Source organism: Brassica napus, chromosome A7 (genome assembly GCF_020379485.1).
Source record: "Brassica napus cultivar Da-Ae chromosome A7, Da-Ae, whole genome shotgun sequence".
Taxonomy (NCBI): domain Eukaryota; kingdom Viridiplantae; phylum Streptophyta; class Magnoliopsida; order Brassicales; family Brassicaceae; genus Brassica; species Brassica napus.
In genome coordinates this window covers 27,480,612-27,501,123 of record NC_063440.1, presented here as the reverse complement: position 1 = coordinate 27,501,123, position 20,512 = coordinate 27,480,612, and the positions used below count along the sequence as shown (strand labels likewise).

Here is a 20,512-nt window from a genome sequence, read left to right as displayed (position 1 = left end):
TGACCCCACTGGCTTGTACGGTGGCCTGTCGACAGTCTATCACGAATTGCAAGTCAGGTGATAAAAGCATATCTCGGAACTCCTTGTGAGAACCATACTATCTTGCTCCACTGAACTCTACTTCTTGAACTTCTGATTTGGTGCCGAGAATACGCTGATGTTGTCTCGGAATTTGACGCTTTAAAGATATTATACTCCGTAATATATCATGCATAAGAAAATTCAGTAACGACTTTGTAGATATAGAAGCTAAATGCCACGGTGTACAGACTGTGAGCTCATTCGATGCTTCTAGATATCGTAGAGAGAGAGTTCTAGATACATGTTCTAACAATTTAGAAATGGAAATATCTATTGTTCCTATCTATTCTTCTCCATTTGTGTGTGTTTCTTTGTTTGGTCAACTATGTATGTATCATGTTATGATACTATACGTGTCCTCAGATATCGAAGGCAACGCAAGCAAATCTAGGTTACTTCTCACCCTATTTTCTTCTTCATGAAATTGTATATGTATTTATAATTCAATTATTCACATTATCAAACATGATCGGTGTGAAGTCCAATATTTTCGGAAAAGCGCACACACACACTTTTGCTAATCTGTGTATATTTGGCTCCCCAAATTTAGCCAAACTGGTTTGTTAGTGTTACTTGTAATATAGTTAGCTATACATATTAGGAACAGAAGAAACAAAGTTTAGTTTGGCCGTAGGAGTATTGAAAGGGCAGGTATGGTTTGTTCCAAGTTTGTTGGGGGTCCTGAACGCGTTTTGGTCTGACGCCTATGTGTCCTGACGTTTGTTTCTTTTTAATTAAGAAAACTTCCTTGCAGCTATTACATTATCATAATAATACTAAGATCGAATTGAGTACTATTTAAAAGTTTTTACAATGAATAAATAACACTCTGGCAAAAGAGGTGGACTTTGTGATATATTTATATAAATTTATAGATGAATATTTGAGAATAGTGATATAAAACTTATTTAAACGCCAAACACGATACTATTCAGAAAAGGCGTTTCAAATGTGTTCATGAAATATTAAATTTTATAATTATAAATATAGACTTATATTTAACTACATTGTAAGTTTTAAAGGTCGGGCATGAAATTTTTGAAGTAGGACTTAAGTTTTTTTTTGTGATAAATTTTTTTTGGTTAACGTTATGATCGGATATATGGTCCAGTAAAATCAATGGTGCAAAATGCGTTTTCCATGTCAAATACTTACTATTTGCAATATCGCTGAGTAGGTAAGGGGACATGATTTTCTTGTATGTGTCTTCGTGAAATTTGTATCCATAAACTAATAAATCAAGGGGAACAGTTTTCCTCATTGCAGGAATAAGTTTTGTCTTTTCCAATTGAAGAAGAAAACATAAAAATAAAGTTAACTATTACAAATGATGAGACTTAACATTAACAACCTTCCCTGAGCTGCTTTAACAACCTCACAACCATAGCATTGCGAATTGAACTATGGTAACAAACTTCAAAAATTAAGACGGAAGAGATGTTGATTTTTTTGTTACAAACACTACAAGAATTCATTGAAATAGCTACGGAATGGCAAAGCCATTTCCGTAACCAATATTGTTAGCTACAAGGGCTACGGCTGTGGCCGGGAGGACGTAATCTAGTTAACGAGGACCATGGTTAAACACGATGATACTGGCTGCTCCTGTTTGTACAGCCATCCTAGCTGCAGACAAAGAAAGTAACACACACATGAAACTAGTGAAGAAATGAAGATATAGTTTTATGTTAGAGTAAATTAGCTCAATATCCAAAAAGAAGTGAGATACCATAGAGTTGTGGGAAAATGGTGATGATGGGGGGAAAAAAATTGGGGGGAAATAGGGTATAGAGTGCAAATAGGGTATATGTTGAGTGTAGGGAATACAAATTCTCTTTATGTTATTGAGCTTAGGGTTTTGCTCACCGTCTTCAGCTGTGAGCACACCTTTCACCAGAAGTGGCAGGTTTGTGATTTTCTGAAGCCATTTCACATCCTATATCATGTATCGCAAAGAGATCAATCACAGAATTTTTTTTTTTTTTTTTTTTTTATTGATTTGAATTTTGCTTTACCTTCCAGCTCAAGGTACGATCAATTTGTCCAGCTACGTAGGATGCAAGTCCTGAGTCATTTGCCTGAAAAATACACCATTATAATGTTTAGGAAAGTGCAAAATCATTTTGTAAATTACATATATGATCAAAGATCGATGTTAATACCATATCCATCTTGCCTAGGTCAAGACCTTCAAAATTCTTCGAAGTCAAGTAAGGTGGCTAGGTCCTGTTCTTAATATCAGATTCTCTGTGACTAAGCCTTGGTGTATCAACAGTGAGAGCTATTGCTTTAAATCCAGCACTCTCAGCTCTTCTCACAAGCTGAGCAACCACATTCATGAGCGAGTAATTATAACGTGCCATGGAGCTTACATATAGTTGGAAAAATCTGATTCCGGGTCCTGTTGAACCAACCTCTTCAACGCTGGAAGTAGCCCATGAAGATAGTGTCTGCAACAAGAGCTTTGTGATGCTGCAACCTTCTTGTTAATGAAAGGAGAAGAAAGGTTCAGAGACAAACCATGATAGTTCCAGGCTTCCAGCAGCAGAGGCAGCTCTAGCCGTAGCATACTCACATGAACATTACAATAATGTCATAGACGAGATACCAGCATGCTCTGGCCTCTGTGTTGGATTACTTACCTTCTGGATGCGCCATCTTCGGCATAGCAGTTGGTGCAACCATAGTGGACATAGATATCTTGAACCCCAAGACTGTTGTAGCATATCGATCTTGCTTAATTCCGAGGCCGAAACCTTCATTACAATAGATAGAGACAAGGTTTTGTTTGGTCAGAGAACAAGACCATGTTTGCTTCTCGAGACGAATCCGGTTTACACGAAGATTCCGGTTCTCATCCACAACGGTAAACCGGTCTGTGGAACAAGAGCCTGTTGTCACTTCATACGTACTCACCAAAAACATTGTATGTTTCCTCTCAGCAGATAGCATTGTCTTTTAGTCCACCAAACACATATCGAATGTTATATAACATAGACCGATTATTGTAGTAGGGGGCCATGTTTCAATCATGAAAGTAGCTAGTGGCCCAAACATAAGAAGGAATTTATTTTTTGTTGCTAAATAAAAGTAAAAAAAAAAACAACTATAAATTATTGAATTTGTTGGGTTTATTGAATTTGTTGGGTTCTCAACTACTCTTGGGATGACAACTTAAGCACTATCTAACAACTCTTACATGTTGATTCTAACATAAAAGATGCAAAGGGTGATGACGCATGGAACTGACCCAAGAAAGATAGTGCGTTTAAGACTTAAAAAATTTTATGCTCAGTTCGCACACTTTGAGGCTTTGAGTGAAAACTAATTAAGAACATTAGCAATGGTGTGAAAATCTATACTATATTAAAAGTTGCATATCGTGAGCAATTAGGCTGTCCACATCATCAAAAATAATCGACCAATCAGCTCATTTCGTTTTTACACATCAGATGGGCTTCAGTCACATCTAGGCTTCACGTTTTTCTTTCATTTACAGTGGGCTGTGTACGACAAACATTTACTTTCATAGTATCTATAATAATATATAATAACTCTACCACATGATATCTATATATACTATATTAAAAGTTGCATATCGTGAGCAATTAGGCTGTCCACATCATCAAAAATAATCGACCAATCAGCTCATTTCGTTTTTACACATCAAATGGGCTTCAGTCACATCTAGGCTTCACGTTTTTCTTTCATTTACAGTGGGCTGTGTACGACAAACATTTACTTTCATAGTATCTATAATAATATATAATAACTCTACCACATGATACTTATGTAATATTGACTGTGACATATCTACAAACCTATGCATATTGTAAATTGACTGCATTTAATATAATACAAATATTCTAATGTAGTCTGATAATTTGATATCATCTTTCTTCTTTCTGTCAAAATTATTTGTTTATGTTAACATCAAATAACTATGTTGGAGAAATATGTGATGTGATATGATTATAGTGTAAATCTATACACTACAAAACCGTATAGTATCAAAACTATAGAATATAATATATTACGTAATTCTTGAATAACTAGAATCTAAAGTTGTTATCACTTAAACTTATACCGAACCAAGATAGTTAAAAGTATACACAATTTTATTTTTATATACTTGCAAAAATAAGAAAAAAATCAAATTATTTTTAATAATATTAACCTAATTAAATCTTAAAAGCAATGTGAAACAATTCGAAAGACTTATATTTTTAAAAAAGGATTTCAAAATCGTTGTTGTACACGTCTATGCTTAAAATAATTACTCTTATGAATATATTTTCAGTCTATTAATGGTTATATGTGCAAATGCAACTTGACACCCATTAACATTTATTTTAAAATTTAAAATCACAAATATAAAATCGTACATAAGTTTAGAAATATATTTACAAATTTAAATAAAGGCAATAAATAATGATTTTATAGAAAGAACTGTATTTTAGTATTTTTTTTTAATTAATGATTCCAAACATCTATCATAAAAGTAATTTATACATGTGTATTGATTTTATAAAAAGAACTGTATTTTAGTTATTTTTTTATTTACTACATATAATAGAAGCTGGAGTTCTCATATATTATTAAAAAGTTAACTAACTATACTATTAGAAGTTTTGTAGGTATGACAACTATAATATCGTATGAATTTCTTCTTCTTTGTATGAATGATAGGTGTTTTGCTTGCACTCGCGGGCCTAATAATTTTCAAATAGTATATACATATATTATCAATTCAAAAACCATTAAAATAAATTATTTTTATTTTTAAGAAATATTTAATAATTAGCTAAATACTAATTTTTAATATATGATAAACTTTTTTAAATAATTTTCTGCACTATCTATTACTGTATTAATTTTTTTTTTAAACTCACATATTATGAATACATTATTTATTAACCGTCTATAGATATTTTACAAAGTTCTCTGAGTGGCTTCTCAAAGTCGGAGAAGGTCGTCCAGAATCAGGACAAGAAGATGAGGATGATGCCTACCATGACCAAATGATAATCGTCGACAATTCATTGGTCCAAAAGACTAAGGATGAGTCATTAAAACAAGTTCTCGATTCTGCGTTTGGTGATGTCAACAAAATAAAGGCCTCCCAGAGTTCCTACACTGATAAAGCTATACTTACACCCTGAAATGATACATTCGATGAAATCAATGCATATACAATCTCCAAAACCGACGGGGAGTCAAGAGACTACTACAGTTACGATAGCTTTGAGGTTTCGGAAACTCAATCTAATCAAAATGATACTTTATACGCGATTGAGTATCTCAATTCCATGGAGTTTCCAGGATTGCCTTCTCATAAACTCACTCTCAAAGTTGGGGCCCCGATAATGCTTCCGCGAAACATAAATCATAAAAAATGATTATGTAATGGTACCCGTATGATCCTAACCCATATAGGCGAAAGAATGCTTAAGGCAAATATAATATCTGGCTCACACATTGGAAAAGAAGTTTTTATCCCAAGAATTGTCCTCTTGCATGGTGAAACAAAGCTACCGTTTACTTTACGTCAACGACAATTCCCTATCAGATTGTGTTATGCAATGACTATCAACAAAAGCCAGGGGCAAAGCTTAAAAGAGGTTATCATAGATCTACCTAGACCGGTCTTCGCACATGGTCAACTCTATGCGGCCCTCTCACATGTAACAAGCAAAGCAGGACTAAAAATCATCAAAGGCGAAGACTCACACAAACAAAAAGTGAAGAACATAGTCTACAAAGAAATTTTCAACCGCCTTTGTTCATATGACAGTAAGTAAAATTTAAACTCAGAATCTCATTGAAAGTTTCTTTAGGGGTTATCTATCTAATAATTCACATTTATCTCCTATGCAGTACTCGAGCTATCAACAGAAATGAATCAGTGTTAAAACTCATTCCCTTATGATGAATATCTCGCTACTTTCAAGTACGTCTCCCTATTCTATTAGTTAAGTAAATTGATTCATGTTACTAAGTTATGTTCATTGATTTATTTCAAAATAAATTTCAGGCTCTCTAACTGAAGAAATTCTCATCACATCTGCCACCCTCTCCGTAAAAAATTATACCATTTTATTTATAATTTCTGCTTCTTTGTTTTAAGACTTTAGCATTTGCTCTTAATCTAACAATACTAAAAGGAAGATATCAAGACTTCTAAGCGCGTCCACGTCACCAAAAAAAATCAGCCAATAATATTGCAACAATCATCCATGTCATCCGTCATCTTCGATTTATTTTGTTTTGGGCTTCGTTTGTTTTGGCCTGTTTGTTCTGTATCTTATAGCCCACTTCGTACTGCAACTGATTACATCGTAACTCTAACTTCGTTCTTCTTTTACCTTTCGACTTCCACATCTTCTATTACTCTTCTCTCCAAACCGTTTCAACGAGTAACTTCACATTTCTCTAATCAAACCTTTGATGTTGATTTAGAAACCACTTCCTGATTCCAACACACGAAGGAGGTGGTTCAGCCCTTCAGCTATCAACACGTGTTTACTGCTCTCCACCGTTGAGATTCTTGAAATCACGGCTACAACCTTCTCCTTCATGCTCAAACTACACGAATCGAGCAACCGAACCTGAACGAGAACAACACCTTGAACTATGGATATCATCACGTTCTTATCATCTTCCCGAAGCAAAGATTCAATCGCCGAGTTCTTCGACTTCGGTTCACCGATCTGTAATCGGATAACTAGATTCCTCGCCGCAGCTTCCTTCTTTGACGAAATCGAAACGATTTCGTTGAGAAGACTGCTTTTTCGATTTCGTTGAGAAGACTGCTTTTGATCAGAACATCAGCGTCCTTCACGTGGCGATCGAGTCGAGCCATGACCGAGTCGACGTCGCTCTGCGTATTGAGATTTCTCTCAGATAAACTCGGACCCTCGCACCTAGCCGCGACGGAGGAGGCGTTGTGGAGCGTCTCTCGAGCGGAGAGGAGGAGATCCAGAGCTAGCTGGTTGGAAGAAGAAGAGGCGGGAATATCAGAGAGGTGAGTGTTGAGATCGGCGAGTTTGACGCGGATCGAGGACCATTTGGATTTGAAGCTGAGAAGGTTTGGGATGCGGTCGAGGATAGAGGAGATGAGCTCCGTTAAGCTACAGTCACCATCGTTATCCAACGGCATTGGAGAGAGAGAGAGAGAGAGAGAGCTGAATTTGGCCTGACAGGTAAAAGTAAAACCAACATCATGCCTTTTATGTTTTTTCTCTTTACAGATTCTGAATTTTGTTTGTGTATGTTTCCATTTACAGTTTATGTTCTCTCTTCGGGTTTCATTTGCCATAATGGCGACTCATTGATTTCTCTTGCTAGAAACATCAAGGGAAAGCCCTTTTAGATTCTTATGTTCATATCATACTTACCTCTCTTTCTCAGATATCATCAGCAAAATATTAGAGACATTGGACTACTTGGACAACCTCAGCAAAAGGGAGCTTCTGACAGGACAAGGTGACACAACAACCTTTGAATCTGAGTTGAGGATCATGCAAACATTGATGGTGAAGAACAAGTATTGTCGGTTAATTCATATAAAAATGTTACTTTTGATTTCAGATGGACCAGACTTACCTTGGAAGTAGTTCTTAACGATGGACAACAAAAAACATATGTTATTGGAAAAGAAGGACTTCCAGATACGGTAAAGAATCATACAACGTTTTGTTTCTTTTCATTAGTAAGATATAAGTTTGTTTGATAATACAATTGTTTCTTATTAATTTCGAACCTGGTTGGTTGGTTACAAGCGATTAGTTTTGTATATATGTGTTTGGTTGAGGTTCCATTGTTTATTTTGATGGAGAGCTTTTGGCAAAGTTTGTATTTTTAATTCATGAATTTGTTTTTAGTTTATGATCTTATTTATGGTTGATACAGACTACGGGTTTCTTTCTTTTTGGTAAAACAGCTTCCCAGACTTGAGATCAATGTATTGTTTTACTATATCCATGTATGTATTTTGGAGATTTCCTTTAGATCATTCACTATGGTTTTAAACTGTGTTTACATGTTATTTTTTTGGATCAGAAAGAATTTGCTCAAAGGTTTGAGAGAGTAAGGTCTCTGGATCTACATCATACAGAACCATGGTAATTTAAGCATTTCACTTTTCTCTCATGCAGCTTAGTTGTAGTGACTGAAAGAAAAAAATATGACCATTTGGTATCCTTAATTTTGTGGAGTAGCACCACTTTCATTGTTTTATAACTTTACCTTTAGTTTCTGCTACTCAGGATGGAAACTGCTATCACATTATTTTGCAGGTTTCTAACTAGCAAGTTTCTTCTGGAATTTTGTGTATTTGGAACTACGGACATATGTGGGTGAATAATTTTATTTTGTTTATCTGTTTTCATATGCACATGGTAACCAAACGTGCAATTGAAAGATTATTTTCTTTATGTATTCTATGAGGTTCACAGACTTCTCATAGATTTGTAGGATGCTTTTTATGTTTTATGGACCTTAGTATAATTTGGATCTTGCTTGATAATCCTCAGGTGATTGCTAAGTCTTTTGAGGTGGCCGAATTACTAAGTATCTGATCTTTCTTTCTTCTGTTTTAGTAAAAATGTTTTAGTTTTATTACCTTTTTGCTGTATGTTTTATTTTTTCATTAATATCACATGCTAATAGAGTTTCAACATACAGAAGTAATGGCCACATTTTCAAATTTTGTAGGAATCTGATAAATAGTAAATTATTAACGATACAAGATTTTGTTTGTGTCACTGTGATACTTCTTTTGTCTGAACCAACGACATGAAAATGGCTTCAAGAACAAAAAAAACACCAGCCAAAAGGTGTTAATTGTCCAACCAATAAAAAACAGAAAATCAGTTAAGTTAATGGTAAAACAAGTGGATATTTGTTGCTACCGTTTAGGATATTTCTCAATCCCAACTACATACCACAAAAGAATCATTCCCAAAAACCTAAGATGAAGACGTGATTTAGTCATCGATGGTTCTAAAGTGTTACTCGGTGCAAGATGATTTAAGATATCTAATATTCTTAAGATTTATATGTTCATATAAATCTATCTCACTTCCTTTTTGTCCTCAGAAACCGTGCTCTAAGAACCCGTTCGAATATTTTTACATATCGGGTCAAATTATGGTATTTTTTATTTTAGTTTTGTTATTTTGGAATGGGTTCAGATATTTAGAATTAGACAAAAAAAATTAAATTCTTCATTCCTCAAATTTTTGTACTAAAATTTTTACCATTAACTTAACTGATTTGCTGTTTTTTATTGGTTGGACAATTAACAGATTTGGAGATAAAATTTTAAAATTGAAAAATGCTTGACATGCATTTCAAGTGAGAAGTAAATCATTTTGTCCGTAATTATATTCATATTATCTTTTTTTTTGTCAACTTTTTTTTTGTCAACAATATTCATATTATCTAATTTCTGAACCATATACAACATAAATATAAATATTTTGAATAATATAAGAGAACTAAATTAGAAGGGTTAAGTATACATAATCTTCGAATATCTATTCGGGTTTGAATATTATCTATTCAGATACGGATATCCAGTCTCTCCTAACTTAATATCCATTTGGGTATTTTGCCACTTCAGTCGGATTTTCGGTTTGAATTTTTCGAATCAGATTCAGGTATGAATTCAGATATTAGATAAAATGTCCATGCCTAATCCGCGCGTAGCGCGGAAAAACGATCTAGTAATAATAATAACTTTACTCTGCTTCTAAACATGATTTATAACAAACTTAAATATTAAAACTGATCTACCAGCTGTTTTTAAATTTACATTACTGCTTCCTATGTCAATTAAAATAAACATTGTATCATTAAGTTCTAATAGCCATCGATAATACCTTTTTTTTCATTCAATGATTATTTTAATCCAAACACTATTTTATATTAAAACATGATTTACACAAAAATATATTAAACTAATATAATATTCTATTTTAATATTTTCATAGAAAATAACCCGGGCGTAGCCCGGGAACTGCCCTAATCTCTTTAAAATGAAAATAATATTATTTATTGATATCTTACTTATTTTAAGTAATTCAATAAATAAGGTGGGTTTTTTTTGTCATAAGAATTTTGAAATAAGAAACTCTTTTGCTCGCTCATATTTTTTATTATTTTTTATTTTAATAGTGAAAAACTATCAATAATGATATCTAAGTTATCTTTTTATAGTTACAATGAAAAAAATAGTTCATAAAAATAGAAAAAGTTGATCCATCACCAAAACTTTTGCAACCTTGATTTATCAGTCTGCATTTTCTTTTTCAAATGATACTTATAAAACTATTCTGTAAATATATGTATGATTTTTGCTGACCAGCTGCATATCAAAACGAGACACTATCACATGGCACTTACATATCTTAACACGCCACTAGCAGTATTATATAATATACGAGACAACTAATGAAAGAAATAAAACAAAAACCACTCTCTTTGAGCTTCATCGATCGCAACAATGGGGGATGAAGTAATTCTTCTCAACTTCTGGCCAAGTATGTTTGGAATGAGAACGACGATTGCGTTGGAAGAGAAAGGAGTCAAGTACGAGTATAGAGAAGAAGAGGATGTGATCAACAACAAAACTCCCTTGCTTCTTGAGATGAATCCGGTTCACAAGAAAATCCCGGTTCTCATACACAACGGTAAACCGGTCTGCGAATCTATCATACAAGTTCAGTACATCGACGAGATCTGGCCCGACAAGAACCCATTCCTCCCTAAAGATCCTTACCAGAGAGCTCAAGCTTTATTTTGGGCTGATTTCATCGAGAAGAAGGTAAATATTCACATTGGTCTCAAATTTTAAAGAGTTATTATATACAAAGGTCGTATGATTTCCAAATTTTAGAAAAATATTTTATTAAAATTAACTTTAAAATGTTTATATCCCCATAAATCTCAATCCGATCATGCTTCTAGGATTTTGCTTGTAACTCGTTTATGTGAGTATGTAATGTTGCTTGTGCCACACGGAACAGTTGTGTGTATGTGGGAGGAGGGTTTGGACAACGAGAGGTGAGGAGCTAGAAGCAGCCAATAAGGAGTTTCTTGAACTACTCAAGATTCTTCAGACAGAGCTTGGAGATAAACCTTACTTTGGTGGTAATAAATTCGGGTTTGTAGACATTGTCCTGATTGGATTCTATTGTTGGTTTCCTGCATACGAGAAGTTTGGTAACTATAGCATGGAATCAGAGTGTTCGGAACTGATGGCTTGGGGTAAAAGGTGCATGCAGAGAGAGAGTGTAGCTAAGTCTTTGCCTGATCCAGAGAGAGTAATTGGATACGTTTTACATCTTAAGAAGCTATTTGGGCTCGAGTAAGATAGAAATCTATTTTTTTTGGGTCAAAAAGATAGAAATCTATTTAATTGCATTTTCTGTTCTGTTTAGCTCTCTTGTGTGTGTTGTGTTTTCTTGTTCCTAATAAAGCAGAGAGTCTCTAAAGTAAGATGATTTGTTTCTGTTGAATTAGATGTTTGATCTCAATTCTTAGAACACTGTAATGTTTTGTGACCTGCCCCATGTTCCATGTAGTCTGAATGCACCACTACAGTATTAATATACGATATATTATAAAGTTACTACAAACTAATGAAACAAATTATATAAAAGAGAAATTAGGTAAGCTGTCAACAATATCATCTATATCAACAAAATGTCCATTATTATTTTTATTTTTTTTTTGTCAGCAACAACACAGTCTCATATAAAATATGTCCATTATTTTTAAAGTACAAAAAATGGATGATTGGTAGAGAACCTGCGAAAAAGCAACTCAATTTATTTTCTTAAACCATTTAAGGTTTAATAAAGTTTGAATAATACATGCTACCCTTTTAACCAACCCAACTCCTCCTACCACCTTCACCACACATTTGAAAAAAGAGAAATAGAGACTAGGAAGCTGCACAGATCTCAAAGATGGCTGAAGAGGTGATCCTTCTGAATTTCTGGCCGAGTATGTTCGGGATGAGGACTATGATTGCGTTGAAGGAGAAAGAAGTGAAGTATGAGCACAGAGAAGAAGATCTGATCAACAACAAGAGTGGCTTGCTTCTAGAGATGAATCCTATTTACAAGAAGATACCTGTTCTCATCCACAATGGTAAACCAATCTGTGAATCTGTCATACAGGTTCAGTACATAGACGAGATCTGGTCAGACAAGAACCCGTTACTTCCTAAAGATCCTTACCAGAGATCTCAAGCCTTGTTTTGGGCTGACTTCATTGACAAGAAGGTAACAACAATCTTTTCTAAGTCCAGAAAAAAATGAATTCTCAAAAAAAATTAATGGTTATTAAACGAAATACATATTTTGAAAAGTTTTTATTTGTTAGATTCTAGGGCTTTTTGCTTGTTACTCATAGGATGTTGCTTGTGCTGCAAGGAACAGTTGTATGTTTGTGGGAGAAAGACTTGGGCAACAAAGGGTGAGGAGCTAGAAGAAGCCAAAAAGGAGTTCATTGGAATACTAAAGACTCTTCAATCTGAGCTTGGAGATAAACCTTACTTTGGTGGCGATAGATTTGGGTTTTTAGACATTGTCCTGATTGGATTCTACAGCTGGTTTCCAGCGTACCAGAAGTTTGGTAACTTCAGCATCGAACCAGAGTGTTCTAAACTGATGGATTGGGGCAAGAGGTGTATGGAGAGGGAGAGCGTAGCTACTTCCTTGCCTGATCCTGAGAGAGTTGGTGGATTCATTTTACAACTTAAGAAGCTATATGGGATCGAGTAAGACAAGATCGTATCTCTGTTGTGGTTCAGCTCTTTTGTTGTGTTGTGTGTTTCTAATAATGTTGTTTTAAAACTCAGATGCTTTGTTTGCTTCTTTAAATCTTAACTTCAACGTTGACTTCTTTGAGATCTTGCAGATCCTTGATCATAAGTAAAATGACGTGAGCAGTGGCGTAAGCATTTTCTAAAACCTATTATAAAATTACAATTCTTGTTGAATTCAATAACATTATTTGAAAAAAAACAAAAAACATTATCTCTACAACAGCGAATAGCTTGCAAACATATTGAAGAAGAAGAATATATAAAATGATGAGAAATGGTCACAAAACATTTAGTCTGAAGTTTTTGATCATACAAGACTTGGCAACAATGGCTGATGAAGTGATCCTTCTAGATTACTGGGCGAGCCCATTTGGTATGAGAGCTAGGATCGCTCTGAGAGAGAAAGGAGTCAAGTTTGAGTGTAGAGAAGAGAATCTGAGAGACAAGAGTCCCTTGCTTCTCCAGATGAATCCGGTTCACACGAAGATCCCGGTTCTGATACATAACGGTAAACCGGTCTGTGAATCCATGAACGTGGTTCAGTACATCGACGAGGTTTGGCCAGAAAAAAACGCTATCCTCCCTTCTGATCCATACCAGAGAGCCCAAGCCAGGTTCTGGATCGATTTCATTGATACCAAGGTACAAAAATCCCTAGGACCCGTTACTTGTAGACTCATCATAGCTTCAAACTTTCAATGTTAGGTTAAGGTGTATATTTTCATTTTATTTTTATATTTAAATAGAATTTGCAATTTTCTCGATATACTAATATACAACAATTTTAATATTGTTTATGAAATTTACAACAATAAACATATGTTAGATAATAATTATTTTGAAATTTTGAAATTTCATATTAACGATTAATTTTAGTAAAACTATATTTGAATATAGTCAAATTGTTTTTTTTAATGATAACATTGGCTAATATTATTATTACTATACATTTCAATAAATTAATAAATATTCACCAATCATTGAAGATTAAATTTTAATACGATTTATATTTTATATATATATGATATTAGAAAAAAAACATAAAAAAATATTGTTATAATTTTGCTTATAGCTTTTAAAAACGTTGAACCGGCATTAATTGGTTAAACTCTTTGGAAACTGGATGATGCAGGTGTACGAGCCAGCTGACAAGATCTGGTCTACAACAGGCGGGGTACAAGAGACGGCCAAGAAAGACTTTATTGAAGCACTCAGGATCCTTGAAGCTGAGCTTGGAGATAAACCCTACTTTGGTGGAGATAACTTTGGATTCGTAGATATTGCCATGACTGGTTATTACAGCTGGTTCGAACCATTTGAGAAGTGCGCTAACTTCAGCATCGAATCAGAGTGTCCAACACTGATGGCTTCAGCCAAGAGGTGTTTGCAGAGAGAAAGCGTGGTTAACTCCATCCCTAACCCTGACGAGCTCTTTGCCTTAGCCCTTAAACTTAGGAAGGAGTATGGTGTCTGAATCTTCCAAATTTCACATTTGGTTTGTGGATTGATTCCACCTCACGTTTGTCTCTTTCCAACAAAGAATAATGGTTTCTTGCCATTCAAGAAAATTTGATAGTTGGGCTGAGCACGTCAAGTTTAGGTTAGCCTTTTGGTTTTGGGCTTGTGACAACTCATGACCCAAATTATAAGGCTTTGTTGTTCGTAACGGCTATCAATAACAAGAATCCTTCTGGTTCAAACAAACGGTGACTTGTCGACCACTACCACACAAAAAAAAAAACGTAATATATTGCATTCCTCGTGTCTCTATCATTATAATTTGAAGTTCAAACCAATTATCGTTTCGGAAAATAATAAATAAAACCATTTTTTACGTTAATGTCATTGAAGGCAAATATATTGTCAAACAAAGAGTACAAAAAAGAAGAAAAAAGAAAGATGAGGCCACGGAGCAGGGGAAGAGAGTACGTTACTACGTTTGTTTACATGGGGACTTGTACTATGATGCTTTAAATTATACTAATGAACCCCACATTTATGTGTTTGCCTTTATCCAATTACCTTTTTTTTTGTTCTACGATATCCACTTTGAAATAAATAGTGCACAAAAGCTTTATTCAACAAATAAACCAAAACAAACAATAGTTTTAAATTTCTTCATTCACATTAGCACACAACAATAATTTGAAAATCGATCAGCAGGAAGAAAATTAATCAACGGGATTGATCGGGTCAAACAATCTCATATATATCCAGAACAATGTAACATATTCCATGCATTACTATTTACGACTATGTACTTAGCAAAACAAAAATGTAAAAGATGAATGTGCTCTTATCCAAACTCCTCGGAAATATTAAAAAACTCCGCACAGTAATTACTGAAATAGCCAAATAGGTAATATTCCTGAAAAACTTAGAAAACTTATTAATATTTTCGATATAACGTTTCGAATTAAAAATAATTTAATTTATTGATTAATACGTTTCAGTTTACACATATATATACTTCCTGCGTAAGCTAACAGATACAGGCTTTACCTGTGCAAGAATATTTCAAACAATTTTTTTGTTCCAAAAAATATTTTTTAAACATAAAATTACGAATATTTCAAACATACTTGTCCTCCAAAAAGGATATTTCGCCAAACTAATGTCAGTAACTGCTAATCAGATATGTTGACAAAGAAAAATACTAATCAGATATAGAACCCAATTTTATCCCGGTTACATGTTAATCACTACTGCTAAGTACTAATCAGGCAAACATTAACAGTGTAACTAAACTTTGAGAGGCAAATTTGGAAAGAAAAAAACAAAAGGGCTAAAAGTCACGTGATAGCTGTCTGTCTCGTGCTAATCAGCCGTTAGATAAGTCGCATGCTGACTTGGATTGAGAGATTTCAGGTAGGGTGTGAAGTAGGGGATAAAACTCATGATTAAAGGCTGTACGAATGTCGTTTTCGGTAAATACTTTAGAGCCTTTTGACCAAAATGGGCGTTGAATAACCCGACCCGTTAACCCGAAACACTTGTATTATATTATTATTCATCCATTGCCTATTGGCCCATACACTGAAATAATTTTGTTTTTTAAATATAGTTTTTTTTCTAGTAAAATTATTTATTACTAGATTAATTTTCCAATTTTTGTTTGGATTTATATAATGTAGTTAAATGCTTGATTTATTTAAACAAATTACAATTGGACTAGAATAGAATATTTGTAGGTACATGTTCATTCATATAACAACACCCATTAAATATTTTGAAAGAGAATCCATAGATGCATACAGACAAATGATTTCCTTTTCATCTTATTCTAGAAAAATCCAATTAGAGAGCCTTAAGAGTCGTATAGCCTAATATCATATGCTTTTATAAACCAATTTGTTTTTCTTTTATAAATGTTAATATTAAAGAAAAAAACATTGTCTTCTCCATTATCTCTCTACCAAATCTGGAAGAGAAATAACAATAACGAAAAACGAAGAAGCTTATAATTAGAGAGAAGGATTCTGTTTTTTGTTGTTGTTGTTGTATATGATGATGGACAAGAGCTGTAACTCCTCCGGCGACTCAGCCTCCGTGACGAGTAGTACCGGCAACAATCATCACCTAAGGCAACTCAACAAGCTTTCTCATAAGATATCAAAACCAACATCAACCTCCTCCTCTTCCATCTCCGCCGCCGTGAATCAAGAAACTGATCACCAATTTCCTCCTCCGCCGCCGCCGCAACAGCAACCGCAGCATCAGATTAATCACGGCAATCTCCACCAGCACCAGCCACCTGTATACAACATCAACAAAAACGACTTCAGAGACGTGGTCCAAAAACTCACCGGCTCGCCGGCTCACGAGCGGATCTCCGCTCCGCCGCAGCAGCCGGTTCACCACCCCAAGGCGCAGCAGAGCTCGCGTCTCCACAGGATCCGTCCTCCTCCGCTGGCGCACGTTATCAACCGCCCTCCCGGCTTGTTAAACAACGCCGCGCTCGTCCCTCCTCCTAGCTGGAGCGGCGGATTCGTCGTCCCTAGACCGACGGCGCCGCTCTCTCCTCTCCCGCCGCTTCCTCCGGTCCACGCGGCGGCGGAATCGCCGGTGTCGTCGTACATGCGGTACCTTCAGAACTCGATGCTCGCGATGGATTCGAATCGGAGGGAGTTCTCTGGCTTGTCGCCTTTAGCTCCGTTGGTGTCGCCTCGATGGTATCAGCAGCAGCAGGAAAACGCTCCGCCGCCGCTAAACAGCGGTCGTCCTCCTCCTCCGGGAACAGTCTCGCAAGCTCCGCCGCAATCGTTGGGGTGTTTAAGTTCGCCTAAATCGCCGTACGGATTGCTATCGCCGAGCTTGCTTTTATCGCCGACGTCAGGTCAGTTAGGGTTTCCGGCATCGCCGACGACGGTACCGCCGCTTCCTAGCCCTAAATAGAAGAAGGGTCACTGATCAGAAGATTATGGAAAAACGGCGTCGTTTTGATCGCGCGACGAGAAGATTCACTTTGTTCTTTTTGTACATCATTAGTGGTGGATGAATTGTTTTCCTTCTTTTTTTTAAAGAAAAACTTGAATTACTTTTAAATCATGTTTTTTACTTTCTTGTATTCCCATGTTTGTTCATGTTAGAAGAAACAAAGATTAGGAAAAAAAAGGAAAGGAATACACTTTTGCAACTCTTTGTTGATCATATCTCTTCTTCTTATTAGATCAAATTGCATTAGCCATGTTCGTTTCTTCAACGCTGACTCCAGCGGTTGCGTCAAAAAATTAAGCTTTCAATGACAGAAACACACGCCACCGGTGAAGCACGATTCACTGATTTTCAGTCGCGGCGACAACTACTAGCTAATATCACAGACGCGGAAGAAATCAGCGTCTAAGTTTCTGCGTCTCCGACAATGTATTAGTGACTGCTTTGGGTTTTCTGCGTCTACGGCTTTGTTATTTTTGTCTCCGTCACAGAGCTTTTTTTTGACGCAGCCGCCGCCGGAAGCGGCTATGAAACGAACAGGGCTATTTCATAAACTTCTTGTTTTCTGATTCTCTATTCAAATCGAATGTTGGTTGATTCGTTCGTTGGTAGAAAAACTGTATTCGATAGTGGATAGCTATGCTATACCAATCACTTCACTGTTCCTTTGGTTGAATTTTTTTTGCGCCGATAAGCTTTAATTTTCCGTTGAAACTTCAACTCCGACTTGTATGAGAGTTCCTTTTTATTATTGTACACTAACGAGTGTGTACATAAATAGTCATTTTGAAAGTTGTTTTCACATGATCAAATTAGATAATTCATAAAGTAATACGCTTTAGACGGTCCAATAATCAATTAGCCACATTTTTAACAAAACTATCTACGCACAAGATTAGAGAGAGACAGCAAGCCTTTAATGATCTTCAAATTGATAAGAAAACACAAAGCAGGTTTACAGCAGACATTGAAATGGGATAACACAAACCAAGACAAAAAAAAATAAAAAGACAGAACAAAAAAAGAAAAGAAAATCAAGCAAAGAGATAAAAGATGATTGATGGTTCGACTCGCCAGAAATATGATGAATGAATAAAAAAGCCTTTTGGAGATAAAGCTAATTTGGCAAGCGAACGAACGACATCTTAAGGAAACATATGGACGAAACCCCTAGAAACTTAGCAGTTCAATCAAAAAGATTGTTACTACTGTTCCTCAGTCGGCTTTGGAGCTGATGATTCTTTGATCTCCTCCCCAGCATCATCATCCTGCATGTCGGATGTCCAGAGAGTGAGGTTGTCACGGAGAAGCTGCATGATCAAGGTGCTGTCTTTGTACGACTCTTCACCTAGAGTGTCCAACTCTGCTATCGCTTCATCAAAAGCCTTGATTTGATGATAACAACACATCAACGCCAAGAAATAAACAAACAGTTAAAAATCAACATCGCTAAGGCAAGTGTTTGATTATAGAGAGGTCAAATACCTGTTTGGCGAGGCTGCAGGCACGATCAGGAGAGTTAAGGATCTCGTAGTAGAACACAGAGAAGTTCAATGCCAGACCAAGACGGATCGGGTGAGTTGGAGCTAGCTCTGCATTTGCAATATCCTGTAAAAGAAAGTCATCACAACATATAACAAAAACATTTCTCAAAAATCTTTGATCACACCAATTACTCTACACTAGACCTAGACATTCGATTTTGGTTTAATTATTTTGTTTTTTGTTTTTGTTTTTTTAATTTATTTTGGATACAGAGATGCATAAACTGTATATATGAACCGTTCAGTTATTTATATATATCATCACGAATCACAGCTTAGATCTGTAACATAGTCAACCTCAAAGATCTTGTTCATCCCAATTACTATACACTAGGCCTAGACATTCAATTTTCGATTCAATTTTTTTTTTTTTGATTTAGAGATATAAGAACCGTTCAGCTATTTATACATAGTTATAAATCCAAGAATCACAGCTTAAACCAAGTCAATTACTCTACACTAGACCTATACATTCGGTTTTTGGTTCAGTTTTTTTAGTTTCTAAGTTCTTTCGAATATAGAGATATAAGAACCGTTTTAGTTTCTAAGTTCTTTCAGATATAAGAACCGTTTGGCTAATTATACACAGCTATAAATCCAAGAATCACAGCTTAGATCTGAAACCAAAGCAAGCTCAAAAATCTTGTCCATGCCAATTACTATACATTAGGCCTAGACATTCTATTCATTTTAAATTATTATTTCTTTCGGATATAGAAATAGAAGAACCGTTCGGCTATTTATACATAGCTATAAATCCAAGAATCACAGCTCAAAAAACAAATTACTCTACACAAGGCTTACACATTCGTTTTTTTTCGTTATTTCGGATATAAAAATATAGGAATCGTTCGGTTATTTATAATCAACAAATCTAATCAACAAATCACAGCATAGATCTGAGATTTACCTGAGCAGCCTTGTAAGCAGAGAGAGTATTCTCAGCAGCATCCTTCCTCTCCTGACCAGTCTTAAACTCAGCCAAGTACCTATGGTAATCCCCTTTCATCTTCAGATAAAACACCTTCGAATCACCCGAACCAGCCGCGGGGACGAGCCTATCGTCAAGCAGCTTGAGGATCCCGTCGCAGATCCCGGAGAGCTCCGTCTCGATCTTCGCCCTGTAGTCTCGGATCGCCTTGACGTGGTCGTCGTTGCCGCGGCTCTCCTCCTTCTGCTCGATCGAGGAGATGATTCGCCACGATGCGCGGCGCGCGCCGATCACGTTTTTGTACGCGACGGAGAGGAGGTTTCGCTCCTCGACGGTGAGCTCGTCGCCGTCGATGGCTGCGGAGACTTTCTCCATGAACTCCACCATCTCCTCGTAGCGCTCGGCTTGCTCCGCGAGCTTGGCCATGTACACGTACTCCTCACGCGCCGAAACCGCCATTTTTTTAGAGATCTGAGATCTGATTGTTTCTTTGAGGAGAGACGATGAATGAATGAATGAATGAATGAGTCTGTGTTGTTTAATGAGGGGGAACGCGATAAATGCGTTTTTAGAGGACGAGAGTGAAATCTGGAACCGAGATTGAATGTGGGCCGTTGGATTCGTTTCTGCTCTAATGCGGGAGGTCCCTGCTTTTTAAAAGGCTTTGTTTGAATTCTCTACCTC

General features: G+C 35.8%; 6 protein-coding genes across 6 annotated transcripts; 4 read left to right on the top strand and 2 right to left on the bottom strand.

The window, feature by feature from the left end:
- Positions 1-6,536: 6,536 nt before the first annotated feature.
- On the bottom strand, positions 6,537-7,240 carry LOC106355627. The gene is made up of 2 exons (XM_013795539.1): positions 6,908-7,240; positions 6,537-6,827 (listed from the first exon to the last, which is right to left on the bottom strand). Exons 1-2 carry the CDS (start codon positions 7,238-7,240, stop codon positions 6,537-6,539), a joined length of 624 nt encoding a protein of 207 aa, XP_013650993.1.
- A 3,254-nt stretch (positions 7,241-10,494) lies between these two features.
- Positions 10,495-11,790, top strand: LOC106357380 (glutathione S-transferase U21-like). The gene is made up of 2 exons (XM_048736380.1): positions 10,495-10,909; positions 11,112-11,790. The coding sequence occupies exons 1-2, from the start codon at positions 10,589-10,591 to the stop codon at positions 11,454-11,456; spliced, it is 666 nt and encodes a 221-aa protein (XP_048592337.1). The 5' UTR covers positions 10,495-10,588; the 3' UTR covers positions 11,457-11,790.
- Positions 11,791-11,929: 139 nt separating this feature from the next.
- LOC125576391 (glutathione S-transferase U21-like) lies at positions 11,930-12,995 on the top strand. The gene is made up of 2 exons (XM_048736381.1): positions 11,930-12,374; positions 12,531-12,995. The coding sequence occupies exons 1-2, from the start codon at positions 12,057-12,059 to the stop codon at positions 12,873-12,875; spliced, it is 663 nt and encodes a 220-aa protein (XP_048592338.1). The 5' UTR covers positions 11,930-12,056; the 3' UTR covers positions 12,876-12,995.
- A 186-nt stretch (positions 12,996-13,181) lies between these two features.
- LOC125576390 (glutathione S-transferase U22-like) lies at positions 13,182-14,619 on the top strand. Its single transcript, XM_048736379.1, has 2 exons — positions 13,182-13,561; positions 14,052-14,619. The coding sequence occupies exons 1-2, from the start codon at positions 13,184-13,186 to the stop codon at positions 14,391-14,393; spliced, it is 720 nt and encodes a 239-aa protein (XP_048592336.1). The 5' UTR covers positions 13,182-13,183; the 3' UTR covers positions 14,394-14,619.
- A 1,578-nt stretch (positions 14,620-16,197) lies between these two features.
- On the top strand, positions 16,198-17,569 carry LOC106354701 (VQ motif-containing protein 9). Its single transcript, XM_013794707.3, has one exon. The coding sequence runs from the start codon at positions 16,424-16,426 to the stop codon at positions 17,312-17,314; it is 891 nt and encodes a 296-aa protein (XP_013650161.2). The 5' UTR covers positions 16,198-16,423; the 3' UTR covers positions 17,315-17,569.
- A 694-nt stretch (positions 17,570-18,263) lies between these two features.
- On the bottom strand, positions 18,264-20,451 carry LOC106354702 (14-3-3-like protein GF14 omega). Its single transcript, XM_013794708.3, has 3 exons — positions 19,808-20,451; positions 18,839-18,961; positions 18,264-18,738 (listed from the first exon to the last, which is right to left on the bottom strand). The coding sequence occupies exons 1-3, from the start codon at positions 20,285-20,287 to the stop codon at positions 18,559-18,561; spliced, it is 783 nt and encodes a 260-aa protein (XP_013650162.1). The 5' UTR covers positions 20,288-20,451; the 3' UTR covers positions 18,264-18,558.
- Between the last annotated feature and the right edge of the window lie 61 nt (positions 20,452-20,512).